General features: G+C 30.7%; 1 protein-coding gene across 4 annotated transcripts; it reads right to left on the reverse strand.

Annotated features, from left to right (window-relative positions):
* Positions 1 to 469: 469 nt before the first annotated feature.
* On the reverse strand, positions 470 to 16,630 carry LOC131652750 (bidirectional sugar transporter SWEET6b-like). Of its 4 annotated transcripts, XM_058922704.1 has the most exons (9): positions 16,459 to 16,630; positions 16,263 to 16,368; positions 5,458 to 5,527; positions 2,664 to 2,717; positions 2,465 to 2,501; positions 1,494 to 1,710; positions 1,240 to 1,401; positions 924 to 1,046; positions 470 to 806 (listed from the first exon to the last, which is right to left on the reverse strand). In XM_058922704.1, the coding sequence occupies exons 4-9, from the start codon at positions 2,704 to 2,706 to the stop codon at positions 651 to 653; spliced, it is 738 nt and encodes a 245-aa protein (XP_058778687.1). In that variant the 5' UTR covers positions 2,707 to 2,717; positions 5,458 to 5,527; positions 16,263 to 16,368; positions 16,459 to 16,630; the 3' UTR covers positions 470 to 650. The 4 variants fall into 4 exon arrangements, with proteins under 4 accessions (XP_058778687.1, XP_058778685.1, XP_058778688.1 ...); XM_058922702.1 differs by lacking the exon at positions 5,458 to 5,527 and having other exon boundaries at positions 16,459 to 16,629; XM_058922705.1 differs by lacking the exons at positions 5,458 to 5,527; positions 16,263 to 16,368; positions 16,459 to 16,630 and adding an exon at positions 4,737 to 4,788.
* Positions 16,631 to 18,369: the final 1,739 nt, after the last annotated feature.

Consider the following 18,369-nt stretch of genomic DNA (forward strand, 5'->3'; position numbering starts at 1 on the left):
CCAACGCTTTAAATAACCTTTAAGGCTATGTTTGGATATCATAAAATCAACGGAATATAATGGAGCAAGGCGGAGTGGGATGAAGCGGAACAGAGCGAAACGGGACGAAGATACCATTCCATTGTTTGGAAATTTTTGGATGAAATAAGTTAGTTTGTTCATTCCACCCAAATCGGAGGGGAAGAAAAATGGTAGTAAGTGATATAATGTAATGAAATCCATACCACTCTATTCTGCTCCCCTTCATCTGTTTTTAAATTATCCAAACAATAAAATATTATTTTATTTCATCTTATTCCGCTCCGCTCAATCCGGTTCCATCAATCCAAACAAAGTCTTAAGAGATTTGAGTTTCTCTTTGATAACCAACACCTTTTTAGCTGACTAGGTGGAGCCATTATATACTATTTTTTTACATCTATCATATTTTCAAGTTAAAATAAAAATTATTCATTACTTTCCAATTATTAATTAATTTTACATAGATATATTTCTCGTCCCTTCGGGGACATCTGATAAAATTGGAACGATACATAGATATACTTCTCGTACTCCCCACAATGTTCAACACTAATAAAGTACATAACAAAATATTAAAATTCATAGACATAAGGAATTAAAAAAGCTATGATGTTAATTAGGATTCATCATCATGCTCTATCTCTTTCACTAGAAGAGATTTCATGAATACTAGTTGGTTTCATCTCATGATCATCTTCTTCAATGTTTTCACCATTGCAAGAACAATAGCAAGCATATAGAATGAGCTGAACAAGTCCAGAAACTGCTCCAATACTATTGCTTATCTACAAGAACAATGCACAAATATATGAAACATTTTCTTTAATATATTTTAAGCTAAAATAATATTTAAACAAAAAATTAAAGACAAACAATAAGCAAGTAATGAATAAATTAATTACCAAGACATAAATATCAAAGGGGGGAAGAAGAGCATATGTTGTCCAACACAAGCCATTGAGAAAGTTAGCAACAGAGAGCCAAAATGGCATATATCTCACACTCTTAGTTTTTATAACCTTTGCCTGTTTAATTCAAGACCAATAGACAATTAATATAATTGAAGTATATATATATATATATATATATATATATATATATATATATATATATATATATATATATATATATATATATATATATATATATATATATATATATATATATATATATATGATATCAAGTTAAATTTTACAATATTTATTAAATGAGACATACCATGATTGTAAGAGGAGACACATACATCATTATGTTGAAGATATCACATATAACACCAACAATTAAAGACCTTTTTGTAGTGCCATGCACTGCCAACATTGTAATAAGAACAATGGCGGCAAAGAAAATAGCCTCAATAAAAAGATAAAGCACTAGTTTTTTCTGAAATTATTAAAAGAAAATATGATGAGTTACATAATATAACTTACAAAACAAAGATATAAGGAAAGAAAGGATAAAAAACAAATACTTACTCTTGCTTTATTAGTGGTATATATGTAAAATATGGTAAGATAGACGACCTCAAATACAATTCCAATACCATTGATGGTATAGACTAAAGTGCTATTCGGACGAACAAAAGGCATTCCATAAAATACCCAAAATGCACAATTCAACAATGTTGCTAAGTATGGATCTGGCTTAAACTCTTCCACCGACTTTTTCTTTATAATTCCATAGAAAGTTGGACTGCAAAATATACAATTTAATTAAAAAAAATTAAAAAATATATATTTTAAATAATTAATTTATAAAATAGATTTATAATTTAAATGAATAATATATCTCTTTCTAAAATATTTTGTTGACTAATTTTTTTTGGGTCAAATAGTCAAATGGTGAATCATGGAATTGAATTTGCACCCAATAATCAAATATTTGCATTTACCAATGAATTGTATTTACATATTTGTGTGAATTAAGAAACACTTTTACTTGCTGATTTATTTAACATATAGTTCTTCAACTTTTAAATATATAAATTGTGTTAAAATCTTTATAGCACTCATACCTTTAAAAAAAAATTTTGTCAGTGTTCGTGTTCAAAATCAACACTTATGTTTAATTTATTTATTTTTTAAAATTAAAATCGATATCAACGTGTGTAGTATTTTTAATTTTCGTATTTTATAACTTAAATTTGACTTTATAATTCTATTAATCCACATCATCTACTTATTTTTTTTTAAAGACAACATTATGAAAGTTAAATAATTAAGATCAATCTTAAAACTGTCTTTCAAAGCGTGCAATATAAGATATAGTATTGCACGAAAGATTAAAATTTAGACTCATAAATTATTTACAACTTTTAAACAGTGAACAAATATAATTTTGTTACAGTTGAAACATGATTAATTTATACAAAACCTAACTTAAGAATAATTCAATCATATGACCAAAAAAGAACAAGAATAATAGAGTAAACAGAAAAAGGAATTACGCTGGTGAGAAAAACAAGCCGAAAGAGATCACATTGCCTGCATACACAAAATAAAAAACATGATAAAAACTCAATAAGACAAATCTAACCAAACTATACAAATATTATTTTTAATTAATATAGATTTTCCATGCATAAATTAATATAACAGACTTGAGACTAGAAGTTAAAAACATTGTGGTGAAAATGAAACACCAACCTATGATTCCAACTATGTTACGAGCTAATGATTGTTTCACCATTATTTCAAAAACTGCAAAGAAAGAGAAAAAGAATGACAAAGAGAAAGATAAACAAAGAGAGAATCAGAGATCTATTTAATGTTAAAATCTGATTATTTATTTATTATTTAATTATCTATTTAATTTGGAGATATAATAAAGTTGTTGTTATCCGTTTATGTTGAATCTACTTGTCAAAGGATTGTGCCTTTTTCATATCTTTTAAAAATATGTTTATTAAACAATCCATTAATTCTATTTAAAATTTAATTGAGATATTTAAATTGACGATAAATCATAACCGTTAAATTTTTATAAATATTTGATTTTTTCTTTTATCATATGTAAAATAATATTTGTGAATGGTTATGATACAGTGAAGGTGTAAAATATTTTATACAGACAGTGCATAACAATTATTCTCTTCTATTTATGTATTTATATTTCGTTGTTTCAAAATATCTCTTCCCTTTTATTCCTTATTATAAGAGATTTTATTTATTTATTTATATTTCGTTGTTTCAAAATATCCTCTCCCTTTGATTCCTTATTATAAGAGATTTTATTTATTTATTTACTAAATGTATCTAATTTATATAAAAGGTATTGTTTTTTATAATAGGTATTGCAAATGATATACTTGGTCAATTTATATATATTAAAAAATTTATATCTTTATATAAAATAAATAATATTTTTTAAGTTTAAAATTAATACACAATAATATAAAACAATATTACTCCTACAACTCATCAAATTCTTTATATATATATATATATATATATATATATATATATATATATATATATATATATATTCATATCAATATTTTAAAAATAATAGTATAATTTAACGAAATACATGTCTCTTATTGGTTAGTAGTGTAAAAGTAATTAACAATCGATCCATATCATATTTTTAATGTCCTTATTAAAATATTTTTTAGGGTTAATAGTAGTTTACCCCCTGTAATATGAGCGGGTTTCGGTTTACCCCCTACTGTTGCCAAAGGCAGGTTTTGGCAACGGTTTTTTTGAAAAAACCGTTGCCAAAAGGTAGGGAGGGGGGAAAATCAAAATTCGCTAACATTACAAGGGGGTGAATTACTATTAACCCTATTTTTTATTATATTGTGATACATTCATCTTTAAGAAAAATATAAATTTAGAATTAGAGATATTGAATTGAGAGTGAAGTAAAAATAATACTAAAACGTTAGTAACTAATAGCATTGAAAATTAAAAGACATACTTCTTTAGATAAAATATTTTTACAAAAAAATAATAATATTTACGCTAAATTACAATTTTAGTTTTAGTCTTTCTATTTTGTTTGATTTACAAAATTTGTCTCTTTATTTTAAATTCAAATAGTTTTGGTCTCATTATTTTAATTTCAAACGGTTTTAGTCTCTCTCCCACGTTTTTTTATAGTAAATTGATGAGATTTTTCATTTTTTAAAATATATTTTTATTTACAAATTTTAATAATTGGTTTATATACAATTATTTGTCATGTTTTATAAATGATTTTTTATTTAAAAAATCAAAATATCGTTAATTTTAAGTACAAATGTGTGAGAGGAAAACTAACACAATTTAAATCTAAAATGAGGGATCATAATTGTTTAAATTTAAAATAGAGGAATTAATTTCGTGAATCAAGTAAAATAGAGGACTAAAACAGTAATTAAACCTAATATTTATATTATTTTCATGTATAAATTAATTCATTTAAGTATTGTTTTAAATTTGACTAATCCATTGAATTTGATTTATAAAAGAAATGAATAAAACTTACTAAATATAATTTGACTCATAATATCTTTTATAACAAATTTTTTATATCAAGTAACAAACAACCGAGGTGGAAATCATAAACGCATCACATTTCAATTTTTAAAATAAATTATCTATTCAATTGATTATACTAGGAATCAAAAAGAAAGATTATGTAGGGCTCCAGTGGTAAAGGAGCTCCTTCAAAGGACGACACTCGGGGAATACTGAGTTCGATTCCTGGTGGAAACAATGTTTAGCTAGTGTTCATACCTCAGTTCACAACTTTGGATTAATAGGAGTCTCTTTCGCCTAGGAACCAGAGAGCTTATAAAGACAAAAAAAAGTCTCTTTCGCCTAGGAACCAGAGAGCTTATAAAGCCAAAAAAGAGATTATGATTAACTCTTCTAAATTTCACTAGCTGCATTTAAGTGAATTAAAGCGAATTCAACTTGATTTGATCCATTAAAATCTAATTTTAAAATTACAGGAGAAAAAAGAGAATTTCCCCTATATTACAGAAAGGTTTTGTATATTTAACCCAATATTTTTTACTAAGTAGATAATGTAACATGGATCCAACTACATCATAATTATTTAAAAAAATTGAAAAGCAAATAAAATTATATAAATAAGTAACGAGGCACTAAAGATCTATATTACAATTCAAGATTTAGGAAAGCGGCGCATGAAGTACCGAAATAACAAGCAAAATAGAAAAACGCAACAATAATAAAAAAGAGCAACACCAAAAAAATCAACCGAAAATACTAATATATGAGATGAGAGACGTATGATAATAAAACTCAAGAGCACCAAAAGAGAATACAAGCTAGATCTCCCCAACCATTGACCTATGAATAACGACATCAATATTCATTAAGCAACAAAAACACAACTAAGGGAGGTAAAAGACACTCAAACTGCTATTGGCTCAAATACCATATAGGATTCTCAAGTCAGACCGAGAAAGGATAAAAGTTCCTAACATACCTATTAAGATACTATTTCCAAGCCAAAAGAATGCTCATATCTTCCACATCCTTCAGTGACACCAATTTACCTAAGAAAATTATATCATTCCAAAATTTCCAAATCAACCAGACCATAACATGTCAAATTATAAGACACCCCAATAAACTTAGGCGAACCATCAATTGGGAAAAACATATGAAAATGGTCAAGAAATCCATGGGTAGAACTATAAACCAACCAAGCCAAATAAAAATTCTATACCACGCAAAAACCAGTACATCACAAGTCATAAACAGATAAAAAATGACTTTAGAAAAACCTCAAACAGAAAGGGAAAGAGACACTCCTTGAACTAATGGTGATCCCCCTTTTTTTAGTAAATTATCTCTGCTAGAAAACCTATGCTGCAAGAGTTTCCTAGAGAAAACAATTACTTTAGAGGGGTGCCAAACTAGCTACTCCATATACTAGGAATAACCAACTCCACCATCGGGACCTGAATATCTCTAGGAAGCTCACGAGATAGGAGAAAAGAGTACGCAAAAGCCACAAAATAAGAACCATCTTTATAGTGACTCCACCACCACTTATCGGACTAGGAAGAAAGGATAATGTCCTTAACTAATTGGTGGAGATCAATTATCAAAAAATGTTCATACTAAAAAATCAATGTGAGATCTTCTCCACTTAAGATCCCATACCTAAGCCTACATCACTCACTTACAATCTCTCCCACTGAAAAGTCCTTCTGATCCAAGAAAGAAAAAAGTCGATGGAACCTAGATCTAAGAGGAATGTCCCTCAATCCAAGGGTCTTTACAAAACTTAGTAAGTGGACCATACCCTAATTTCTTGACACGACTATCCCGAAACCAATTTGAGGGGTCCTCCACTTTGGCACCTAGAAGGGACACCTCTATCCACCAGTGAGACACACAGAGAATGTAATAGGCTCTACCTCCTAAAATAGAAGAAGTCAGGATAACACTAAATCTAGGAGACAGGATAACTTTCCAACCCGTTGAGTCTCCCAGGAGAAAATGCCACGTCTATTTACGTAGTATAGCTAGGTTAACTAAACAAAGGTTGCAGACACCAAGGCCCCAGAGATTTTTGGGCTTACAAAAATTAGACCTCCTAAGCCAAACTATATTTAACCCCTTCTCACACCACCCCATATAAACCTCCTTTGAACTTTCACAATTTTCTTCCAAGCCTTAACAACCACCTTTAAAATAGACAAAAAGAAGATAGGAATTGCATTAGGAACAAAATTAAGAAGAATCGCACGCCGTCTCATAGACACATGCCTATGGCTCCACGATAAAATATGCCTAATGATTATACTAACTATGGTTTCACACATAGAGGACATACACAAATTCGTTCCAATCGGGACACCAAGATACTTAAATGAGAGAGATCCTTATTGAAACTAAAGAAAATCATAAGCCAAAATTCACCCCGATAAGAGTACTCTTATCAAAATTCATCTATAATCTCGAGGCTATCTCAAACACAAAGAGAACAGCCTTAATGGACCATAGATTCTCATAGAAGGCATCTTCTAGAATAATCATGTCACCCACATACTAGAGATGAGAGTCCACCAAATCTAAGGAGCCCACACAGAGACCAATGAAAAGTTGTTGGTCTACATCTTTGGAGAACAACCCAATAATACCTTCATCTACCAAGAAGAAAAGGAAAGGGGCCAGCGGATCACCTTGCTTCAATCCCCTTTGGATGTTAATTTCTTAGATAGAGAAAATATTAACCAAAACTGCAAGATTCCTATAGAAAACTTAAGCATGAATCAAACCACTCCACTTATCATTAAAACCAAAATGAGAGAGCATATATTCTAAAAAAGAAAAATTAACCGAATCATATGCTTTCTCGAAGTCCAGTTTAAATTTGAAATAAGAATTTTTACTCTTAGAAAAATCCACCAACTCATTCATAACAATCATCCCATCAACTAAAAGCCTGCCTTTAAGGAAGGTTAGCTTATTAAAAGAGATAAGCTTATCCCTAACACCAGAAAGCCTCCCCACAAATCCTTTATCCATGAGCTTATAAGGCGACCCTACCAAGTAAATATGCCAAAAGCCTCTTATCTTAGAAGAAGAATCTATCTTAGAGATCAAAGTCACAAAGAAAGAAGAAAAACCACGAGGAAGAGGAGCAAACTGATGGAATTGCCCTAACATTGTCTCAATCTCATCTTTAGAAAGGGCCGGAACCTTCTAAAAAGGATAAATTGAACCCATCAGAGCTAAGATTCTTATTCCCATCATATGAAGAAACCTCCTAATCAATCTCATAAAGGAGAAAAACCAGTAAGACTAACATAATCCTCTCCGAGATAGATGGGAAAAAATCTCATTCAGCCTAGGCCGATCAAGAAGATGTTCTTTGAAATGATTGGAAAAGTAATTAACCACCTCATGAAGAATATTAGACACCCCTCTACCTAAGTATCAACAATCTTAAGAGCTAAAATTGAATTCCTTCTGGACCTACTCTTAATACAACCATGAAAGAAATGGTGTTAGCACCACCCTTCTTAAGACACTTAATTTCAGACCTCTAAAAAAGCTGTGCGGCTTTTATTTGAAAAAGGGACTAGAGATTCGAGACAACCTTCTTCTTATTGTCAATCTCCTCCAGCGATAGCCCAAGCTACTCGACTCTCACCTCTAAAGAGCTTACTTCCTTCCTTAAGGAAGAAATCTAGGAATCAAGGGTACTAAAAACTTGATGATTCCAATATTTCAAAGTACCTTTGAAAGATTTGAGCTTGTCTTTCAGAACTAGTTCTTTCCAACCATAGAACAGAGAACTAGACCAACTACTCAACAGCACCTCAAAGAGGAAGGGATGAGAAAGCCAATGATTATTGAAACAAAAATTCTTTCAAAATGAAAATTTGGTTATACAATTTCTTAGTTTCTTAAACAATAGTTGGAATCCTGAAGTAATTGTAATTTAAGAATCTAAAGACTTGTCTTTTATTGATTTAGCTATCTTGATAGAAAAATTGCAGGAACATGAAATGGAACTAAAATGGCTAGATGAGAATGAAGAAAATGATAAAAAGAAGAAGATTATTGTGCTAAAAGTTATAGAGTCATAAGACAAATACTACCAAATTGTAAGTAATGAAGATATGGATCTCATGTTTTAAAACTTCAAGGAATTTCTAAGGCACGTATAACAAAATTCAAAATCTTAGAAGCAAAGTAAATAAAGATCAATTGTCATTCCAAATTAATTCCAATGCATAAAGATAGGTCACATATAGTCAAAATATCCACAGAACCAAAGAAAATCTAGAAGATACGAAAGAGCACAAAAATATTCAAAAATTATCTTACATTGTATGGGACGATAATGAGAGAGACTCACCTAGTGAATTTGAAAAAGAGGGAGAAACTCACATATGTCACATGAAAACCACGAAGTAAATAAGCAAAGTCATCTAACCACTGAACATACTTATAATGAATTGTTACACATCTCTCAAAAGTTAGATAAATATTCAAGTAAATTAAAACACCCTGTTTCTACAAAAAAGACTACTATCTATTCCATAGAAAAGAAAATAAAGATTTATTGGAAGAAACAGATAGTCTTAGAGAAAAACAAAGTATTTTAATTCAAAGCTCATATTCTTCTTATTCTCCTTCTCACAAGGATTATGTTAAATATATTAAGTGTGAAAAATGCAGTATTTTGAAAAATAATATTAAAGAGATGTATAACACACTTGATAAATTTACTAAAGAAAGAGACAACTTGAATCTCAACCTAGATAATCAAAAAGCATCTTATGAAAAGTCAGTTTAGGTTATGATCCTAAAAATAATGCTAAATTTTTTAGTAATATATGCCATGTAAATAGGACCTTTAAATGTCATATGCATAAAGCTAATTATCTTAATACAAATGGCCATGTTGCTCTATTATTCTTTGTTAGAAAAAGTCTTGAAAGAAAAAATGTTTACTCTATTCACTCATTTCTATAAATAATATCATAAAAATAAAATGATAATTGCTTGAATAATGCATTCTAGTGATCATAATTCTAGTAAAAAAACCCTATAAATAATATGAATCCCACTAATGCTAAAGGCATTACAAGATTTGGGTACCAAAAGTCAAAAATTAAATTGTGATGGAGGTATGCTTCACTTAGTGAACTCTAATGTCATAATTATATTGGTTATTCAAATCATAGAAGACGTTTGGTAAGATCCATTATCCTAACTTTTAGTTGTTCTGGTTATTGAACTTTTCTAACACAATTTACTTAGTATTAATAAAGTTATGCTTCAAATGTAATATAGTATCTTCTAATTATTCTATATGCAAGGTCCTTAATTTTTTTGAAATAGATATAATTTTTCTATTAAAACTTTTTTCGAAAAGACCAAGACAATAAAAGAATTTATATATGTTACCTTTGATGATCTAACTTCTTTTGTAGTAGAGAGAGAATTATTTTTTGGCGCAGTTATTTTGAAGAATACTCATCTAGAAGATCAAGATAAATATAAAGGTCAATATCAAAATGGAAATTGTTTCGTGTCGACCAAAGAACCAATAACACGAGTCCCACTTATCCAACCCGCTCCATTAATCCCCAAGTATAAATACCTTTACAAATGGTTTTCATGTACACAATATTTATTCTCCAGTTTCACTATAATTATCTTGAATCATAAACTGACTTGGGCATTGGAGTGCTAATCATGCACGTATCCCCCTTTGATATGTTGTATTGGAGATTATCAACTCTGTTCAAGATTGACATCGATTAACAACGTTGATTCAAGATCAGTGTCGGTGTATATGGGAATCGACTTATGATTCCTATGATTTCCTCGAGGTCAGGTCCAATTCTCATATCCAAAATTCAAAAGCGTCTTAGGTGAAGAAACTGAGGTTCCACGGAGTCAAGACCTCAGATCTACAGTGTTAGAATCCATCGAATTCCAATCAGGTTCCAGCCAAATCAAGAGATCGTGTCAAATTCTTGAATCGCTACTCGAGAGGACAGATAGAAGATCTAAACTCCATAACACTAGCATACAGACAACAAGTCATCCATGTTCTGAAGGAAGGGCACAATATGCGGCCTTAGAAATAATTTCTTAAGATGTGAAATAAAGGAAAGCCAATTGCCCCGATCGATTCTAAGAAGAGCTAAACCAGGTCCTTAAACCTTTAGTTAGAAGGGTCGGTGAAGATTTCTATGGAAACATAAGGGAATGAACAAGACGGGACACATCATCCCTAGTCTTCCAAACCAGCAAAGCACGTCCTTGAGAAGTGGAATCGATTACACCTGTAAGAGGTTGGCCTTCTTCCAAGTTGAATACCCAATTATCCAATCAACTAGTAGCTAAGCCATCCGGACATCACTGATGAGGGAGAGCGATTAATATACACTTGCAGACAACTGCAAGATTTATTTAATATATTTGTATACATATATACATTTCTATTATATTCTTCTTGCTTTGTGTTCTGCATTTTCCCCTCTTTAGAGAACCAAAGTGTGAATGCATGCAACAGCAAATCGGGGTACAATCAATGCAGTCGATGCTTACCTTAAAGATTCCAGGGGTGTTGTTGGAGACACTTTGTACGTCTGACAAAAGCATTCAATCCCCCTCATCACTGAGTGTACCTCCAGACATTTGATGAAAACAACAATTACCTTTAATTAATTTTTCTAATAATAGTGTTAACCCCAATGTATTTGATTTCTCCTAAATATTACTAGATATTTACTATAAAGGGAAAAAAGGTATTTTATTAGGGTTCTTGGCAAGATGTGAATCTTGCTCATACGTATCTCTACATTCGATGGGGAATTCAAAGCTAAGTAGTTATGGATAGTAAAACCATATTTGTTGGTTGATTTTAAAGAAAAATGTTTTGATCGCGTTCAAACGGAAAAAATGTTGTTTGTTGGCCGTGTTAGAGCGGAATGAAAGTGTTGTTTGTAGATCGCGTTAGAGCAGATAAAACATTTGTTATTGGTTGGTTGTGATTGTTTTTTAGGAGTAAAATCCATAAGACTATTAGTTGGAAGGAAAATCCAAAATCTTTTGAAATTTTATGTACCACTCAAACGAGGTATGTTGCCCTAGTTAATAGAGGTGAAATAATCTATTTGATTAAGAGGTGGGATTGTAAAGTTAGGAATCCCTCAAGAATGTATGAAGAAACATTATGATAGGCAAAGGGCAATCTATTTTACTAATCATCAAATGTATCTTTAAATGTCAAAGCTAATGGACATGTGTTTTCAATTTATTAGAGACATGATTAATTCGAAGGATATTATGGTTAAAAAGTTGATTTAGATAATAATCTTGAGGATGTACTCACCAAATTATTACCTATATTAAAGCTCAAGAATTATTTATATTTCATCAATTTTGTTAAAAAGTTATTCATGAAAGAAGAGAGCAATAAAGTAGTTGATGGTTAAATACGCGTGAATGTCAATTTCAAAAAAAAAAAAGTGGAAAACTATAGTGTTTTCCTTGAAGATAAAAGTGATTTATTGCAAGATCTTTTGTTGATAACGATAAAAATTTCAAATAATAACGAAAAAATCAAACGCAAGAGTTGACACACAACTTTTAGAAGAGAAGAGTGAAAACAATAAAAATTAAAGGACTGAATATAGAAATTAAATTAGAAGGAATGCAACTGACACCATATTGATATTATAATATGACTTAATCAAGAAATAATTATTTTTTTGGAGAAAAATGACTTTATTTTTCACTAAATTAAAATTGAACCAAAGTCCAAAAAAATTAAATAACCAAGTTTTAAAAAATTCAAAAAAATCAAGTTTTGAAAAAATTTACCTGGGTAATTAACCAAGTTTGGGGGGTGCCCTACTCATATGAGCCACCTCTCATGGCGCCAAGGTACAAAAAAAGCATGTATGCGCCATCCCAGGTGACGCCAATGTTGAAGGGGAAATTAGGGTTTTCCCTTTGTGGCACTTAAGTACATATTTTGTACATAGAAGCCATATGGGGTGGCTCCTATGTGTTAGGGTTTTTTTAATAAATATACCTTCAATCCCCCTTCATTTTTCACACCTTTTCTCCACCGTTTTCCCACATTCTCTCTGATTTTTCTTGTCATAACAACCTTGCCGATTTTTAAAAGAGATGGCCATGTCTGTTTCTCAGCTGTGAAATCGCCGATTAAAATGAAATTTTGGAACATTTATTCAATGGACCGTATGAAGAGGTTGTTGATTCGGTGGTTATACAGGGAGTACGAAGCTGGTGAAAGCATAAGACAAATTCAGAGGCAGAGAAAGAGGACGTCAATTATCACGGGAAAACCGAACATTGGTTGGTTGAAGTTAAGAACAAAGTTGATGTCATGACCATGATGCATGACACAGATGACATTGTTTTGATGGTTGTGATATCGTTAAAATGTAGTTGTTTTAATGTAGTTAATTTATGTCTTTGTTTGTTGTTAAGTGTTGTTTGCATTGTTGTTGTTGTTTAGAGTTGTTTGTGTTGTTGTTGGTTATGTGTTGTTTGTGTTGTTGTTTTATCTTTGTTTGTGTTTGTTCAGTTGTAACACCAATATGTTTCGCGATTAAATAAAATCTAGTTGATTTTACAAAAGATAATAACAATACATGACATAAAATTATTGGTTGGTGGAGGTTGATCCACGATTAGGACAATTATTTTTATTGTGTCTGACTTGACGACATATGCTACACTTTCTTTCCATTTTTCATGATCATCCATATTAGTTCTAATACGCGTGCTGTTGGGTCGACCCTTTTTCTTTCTTCGCATCATATCATTATGCCAAACCACTTCCCTCTCATACACAGAACAGTACTCCCCCTTTGCCATAACTAGAAATGCATTGTTGTATACTCCAAGCAAGGTGTCGGTCTTATAAATGGGAGATAAGAGTGTTAAGACATATCGAAGCGCATATGAACATGCTACTATGACATGGGAGCAAGGCATGCGAAAAGTTTGAAACTTTCCGTAGTCGCACTACCATTCTTCCAGTAGAACCATGTACTCTTGTATCGACAGGCCCTCATTATGGTCAATTGTTTCTTTGACATTGAAGGTGCGGTTGAATCAGTCGAAAGCTATAACATATTGGTTGTTGGCTTTGGCTGATTGTTCTTTCATAAATTACAAGCAACTTTCGCTGAACAGTTGTCCCGATTGTGAAACTGCACTCCACGGCTCACCTCTTCTTGCAAAAAGAGAAGTCATCCTAAAGTAGGTTGATCTCACCAAGGTATTAATTGGAAGGTGTTTGATGTCCTAAAAACATCGTTCATTGATTCCACAAGATTTGCAGTCATGTTCCCCCATCGTTGCCCGTTGTTGTAAGCCCTAGTCCATTTCTCTCTGGCTAGATTATCAATCCATCTGCCTGCATCTGAATTTTACAATACGATTTCACGGTGATAATGTTGGAACGTTGGTTGATTTAATGCATATCCAACATTGACAAGAGTTTTCTGAATAACCTTATCCTTAATCTCCCGCATGAAATTTTATGCAATATATCGAATACAGTAGACATGCGTTGATTAGACGGTGATAATGGGGGTCCTCCATTTTGGCCATGTTGTATCAATCTTACTGTAAGTACGCAAAAAATAATACTTGCACATTCTATGGATGCACGTTCTTACTCCAAGTATGGAGTTGGTGGAGAGTGCCCACAGTAACCCCTGCGAACGACGGCAACTACATGTTCCTTTATGCAACAAAGTAAGTGTATAACTCTATTTCAAGCTTTTGACTATCTTATAGAAAAAATTGGAAATGACATGTTCCCTCTTTTTTTGTTTAAGGTTTTGTGGTTCAGGGTTGGATTACAGCAAGAACCCAAGGGGGGAGATCTTAATGTATCGACAACTTTTAGATCACTATGACCTCAGATGTATTACCACTGAACTTTCTATGAATCATATTTATATTATCAACCATCTTCCAAATAATATATTGTATTATTTTTTCCATGCAGTTTTATTGGAGACCATATTTGGGTCTCCAACATGAGCAGAACCCTGATGACGAATCCGTTTGGACTGCGACAATGCCTATCATAAGGTTTAACATTGTGTAGATGCACCAGACTGACCGTGTGAAACTCCACCAACATCAAGAGATCTTGGCTCCACCAACGTGTTTGGGCAAATGGCATCTCAAAAGAGTGAATCATTAATGGGATGTCCAAGATTGGAAAAATTACGCACCCGAATGTTGTCTGATGTGGAAGGAACGTCCCCGCCATGTTCTCCGTATCCCCGTTGCCCCATTTCCAATGCATCCAACTAAATACATAAGTTGGTATAGATCGGTTACAACCCCCGAAATACATGTGTCTGACCCGTATTACTTGCACGACCCCCGCCTACAAATATACAACCACCAACCACCGCAACAACCCCAATAAAGTCAACAACGCCAACAAAGCCAATATCAAAATCAATACCAATATCCTTACCAAGCAGATTATCAAACTCTCTACCAACAACAACCATATGGCTTCACCCAACAACAACAAAGCCATTACTTCCAACACCACACGGCGGGCCCCTCCATATCTCATCCTAGCCCCGACATGGGTTCAGATGATGAATACGACCCAAGCAACCCAATAATCCCGCAATCGTCGCTTTACCGTAGCAGCCAACAAAAACCATATGGCTACACCACACCCCAACCAACAATGTCTTTTTACCAAGACAATTCAAGTGCGAGATGCTACCAACCATATATGGCCACCCCACCGCCACGACAAAACTTTGAGGGTATGGGGAATCAACTCTTTGAAAGTGGGATCGAAGAGTACAAGGACAACGAGCGCATGGAGGGGCTAATCCAATATCCACCTATCCAAACACAACAAGAACCTCAAAGGGGTAGGGGTCGACAAGGTGTTCAGCAAAATCGGGTAGCGCCTAGGTGCGGAACTGGCGGCTGTTATGGTGACAATAGCCATTAGAATATTTGTAATCTTTTTTTAAAAAAAAATTAATGCATCTTTTATCATTAATATATATTTCCGTATTTATATTTATTTATTAAATATTTAATATAAAAAATAGAATAAAAATTTAATATATATATATATATATATATATATATATATATATATATATATATATATATATATATATATATATATATATATATATATATACACACACACGCGTTGCACTCAAGTCAACCTTCCAACACAGTTAAACAACAACAACCTATAATTGTAGTTAAACTAATAACTAACTTAAATAATTCTAGCAAATTTCTAGCCAACTCTAACATAGTAAATAAAGGGTAGTTAGTTCTAATACAATAATTTTCAAAATAAATAATTTTCTTAGAATAATATTATTAATTTTAAAAAGTTATATATAAAATTTTGTTTTAAGTTTTAATAAAAGTTAATCCGGCCCTAAATCAATAAAACACTCTATCTAATATTAATCTTAAAACCAATATATAAACTTCTTTCAACATATACTTAAATTTGGATATAGAGATTCCTACTTTCCCTTAAAATGCATGTTCCAATCCCTTTTCAAAATAGTCATACTTGGTAGTCATCATCACTTAATCATTTTCAACTAAAAGATCCATAAAATATTTGCTTTGTCTCTCTCAAAAGTTCCATATGTAAGTTATAAACAAACATTTCCATGAAAGTAAAGAACAAAATAAACAATGCATAAAGAAAGTGAGAGCAAAAGTAACTAATAATGTAAATTAAGGACATACCTTTTTCCCTTAACTTTTTTTGGTTGGATGAATACTATTTGCTTTATTTTCTATACGGAATGAGCAATTTTGAAAGAGTTTGTGAAAAGATTGATATTCCAAAAGTCTAGAAATGTAGAAGTGTATAAATAGGTTAATTGATTGGAGAAGGATTTAATAAAAAGAATCAAATATAATACATTAAGAGAAAATTCACCTATAGTGGAGAAAAAGTTGGTCTCATGGGTTCTGATTTTTTCAAAGAAGATATCCATTTCCAAAAGAGTTGAATGTTATGTTATTTCTATGAATAGGAAAACGTCTAATTATTTTAAATTTTATAGCCTTAGGTGTTTTCTGCTAGTTGGGAGAAAAGATTGTAAGGTGGAAAGGTGGTTCTTGCCCATAATTAAATCGATAAAAATTATGAAATATTATTTTTATCATTACTGTTTGATGTTGTTACTTAATTTCCAAAAATATTAATAAAGAGCTGGATTTAAAGTTTTTATTAAAGTGGTGGTAGGGTAATTAACTGATGGGAGTTTAATCTTCGACAACATTATTTCTTTGCATTTCTATTTAATATATTAATACAAACAAGTATTGATATTTATAAATCAATAGTTTTTAAAAAAAAAAGTCAATATATAAATATAATATTATATATTTAATTTTTAAGTTAAAATATTAATATTACTTTGTATATAATTATAAAACCCGTAAGAATAAATTATAGAAAATATTAATATATACATTAGATGGTATTTTTTACAAGTTTATCTGTGGGAGAGAAAATTACTTAATATTTCTTTTTGAGTATTTATAACAATAGTATAGTACGTAAAAGATATACCATACTTAGAAACATGTTGTTTAAAAAAAAAATTAATATAATTGAAAATTAAGAAATAATTTTTAAAAATAGGCAATAGAAAAATGCAACAAGTTTTCATTAGAATTTATATTTATATGTTCTGAAAGTGAAATTAATATGATTTCTCCCCTACAATATTTTTAAATAAATTTTTATTGAGATGTTTCATGACCCTAATAAATTATAAATTTTAATCGACTCTATTCTAACTCAAATTCTTGTTAGATTTTATTAATGTGCTATGAACTGTGAGCTTTATTGTGTTGGACTTTGGTAGTTGCTTTCATTGATTATAATTGGAGAATAAGGAAACAACGTGTTAATCTTGTATTTGAGCTAACTTAATAATGTTATATTAAGACAATAAAATTCCAAAAGTAATGGAACATGAATTAGGTGAAATCAACGTCATGCGTGTGTCCATATCCTAGAAAATGCAATGTTGGTGTGCCATAGAATTATGTTTCAATCTATTTGGGAAAAATGGGTATTTTTAGATATGAATACAAGAAAATTATTCATATTTTTGTATCAACTTGATGTGTACCATGGAAATGGTTCTCTATAATTTCAATATCATGGAAATATATATTTCCATTCATTGTTTGCTCATGTGATTAATTGAAGAAAAAATAAATCTGGATCTTATCTCAATATTCATATCTTTAAATTATCGTAGGGTTAGAGTTCTTTATGTTATTCCAAAAGTTAGAGGTATGAAAAATAGAAATGTTTCAGAGTTTTGGGGTTATTAATTCACCAAGTTTGTGAAAATTAATAATGTGAAAAGGTAAAAGTGAAATGGAATGGATCTTAACATGTTTATTTATATGCTTTTGAAGAGAAGTATTTTGCCTACAAATCTCCAAGAAGAATGAAATGGATCTTAACATGTTTATTTATATGCTTTTGAAGAGAAGTATTTTGCCAACAAATCATATTCTAACTGAAGTGGTGATAGAGCTTTTACCTACAAACTAAAATTTGTTTTTATTTATATTATTTGAAAATTTGTTTTTATAATATGGTGGTGCTTAATAATAATAATAATAATAATAATAATAATAATAATAATAATAATAATAATAATAATAATAATAATAATAATAATAATAATAATAATAATAATAATAATAATAATAATAATAATAATAATAATAATTGTTTACCTCTCTTAAAATAAAACTATCATTTGTTTTTTGTTTTAGGTGTATTTTCTGTAAGTTCTTTATCACACATCAACGCATCGAA

This window comes from Vicia villosa, linkage group LG2 (genome assembly GCF_029867415.1).
Source record: "Vicia villosa cultivar HV-30 ecotype Madison, WI linkage group LG2, Vvil1.0, whole genome shotgun sequence".
In the NCBI taxonomy this organism is placed as follows: domain Eukaryota; kingdom Viridiplantae; phylum Streptophyta; class Magnoliopsida; order Fabales; family Fabaceae; genus Vicia; species Vicia villosa.

Coding starts and splice junctions, on each gene's coding strand:
- LOC131652750 (XM_058922704.1), bottom strand. CDS start 2,706: ATGGTGAAACAATCATTAGCTCGTAACATAGTTGGAATCATAG. Junction 1,711..2,464: donor GGCTTGTTTTTCTCACCAGC/GTAATTCCTTTT, acceptor TATATTTTGCAG/TCCAACTTTCTATGGAATTA. Junction 1,402..1,493: donor ATACCACTAATAAAGCAAGA/GTAAGTATTTGT, acceptor TAATAATTTCAG/AAAAAACTAGTGCTTTATCT.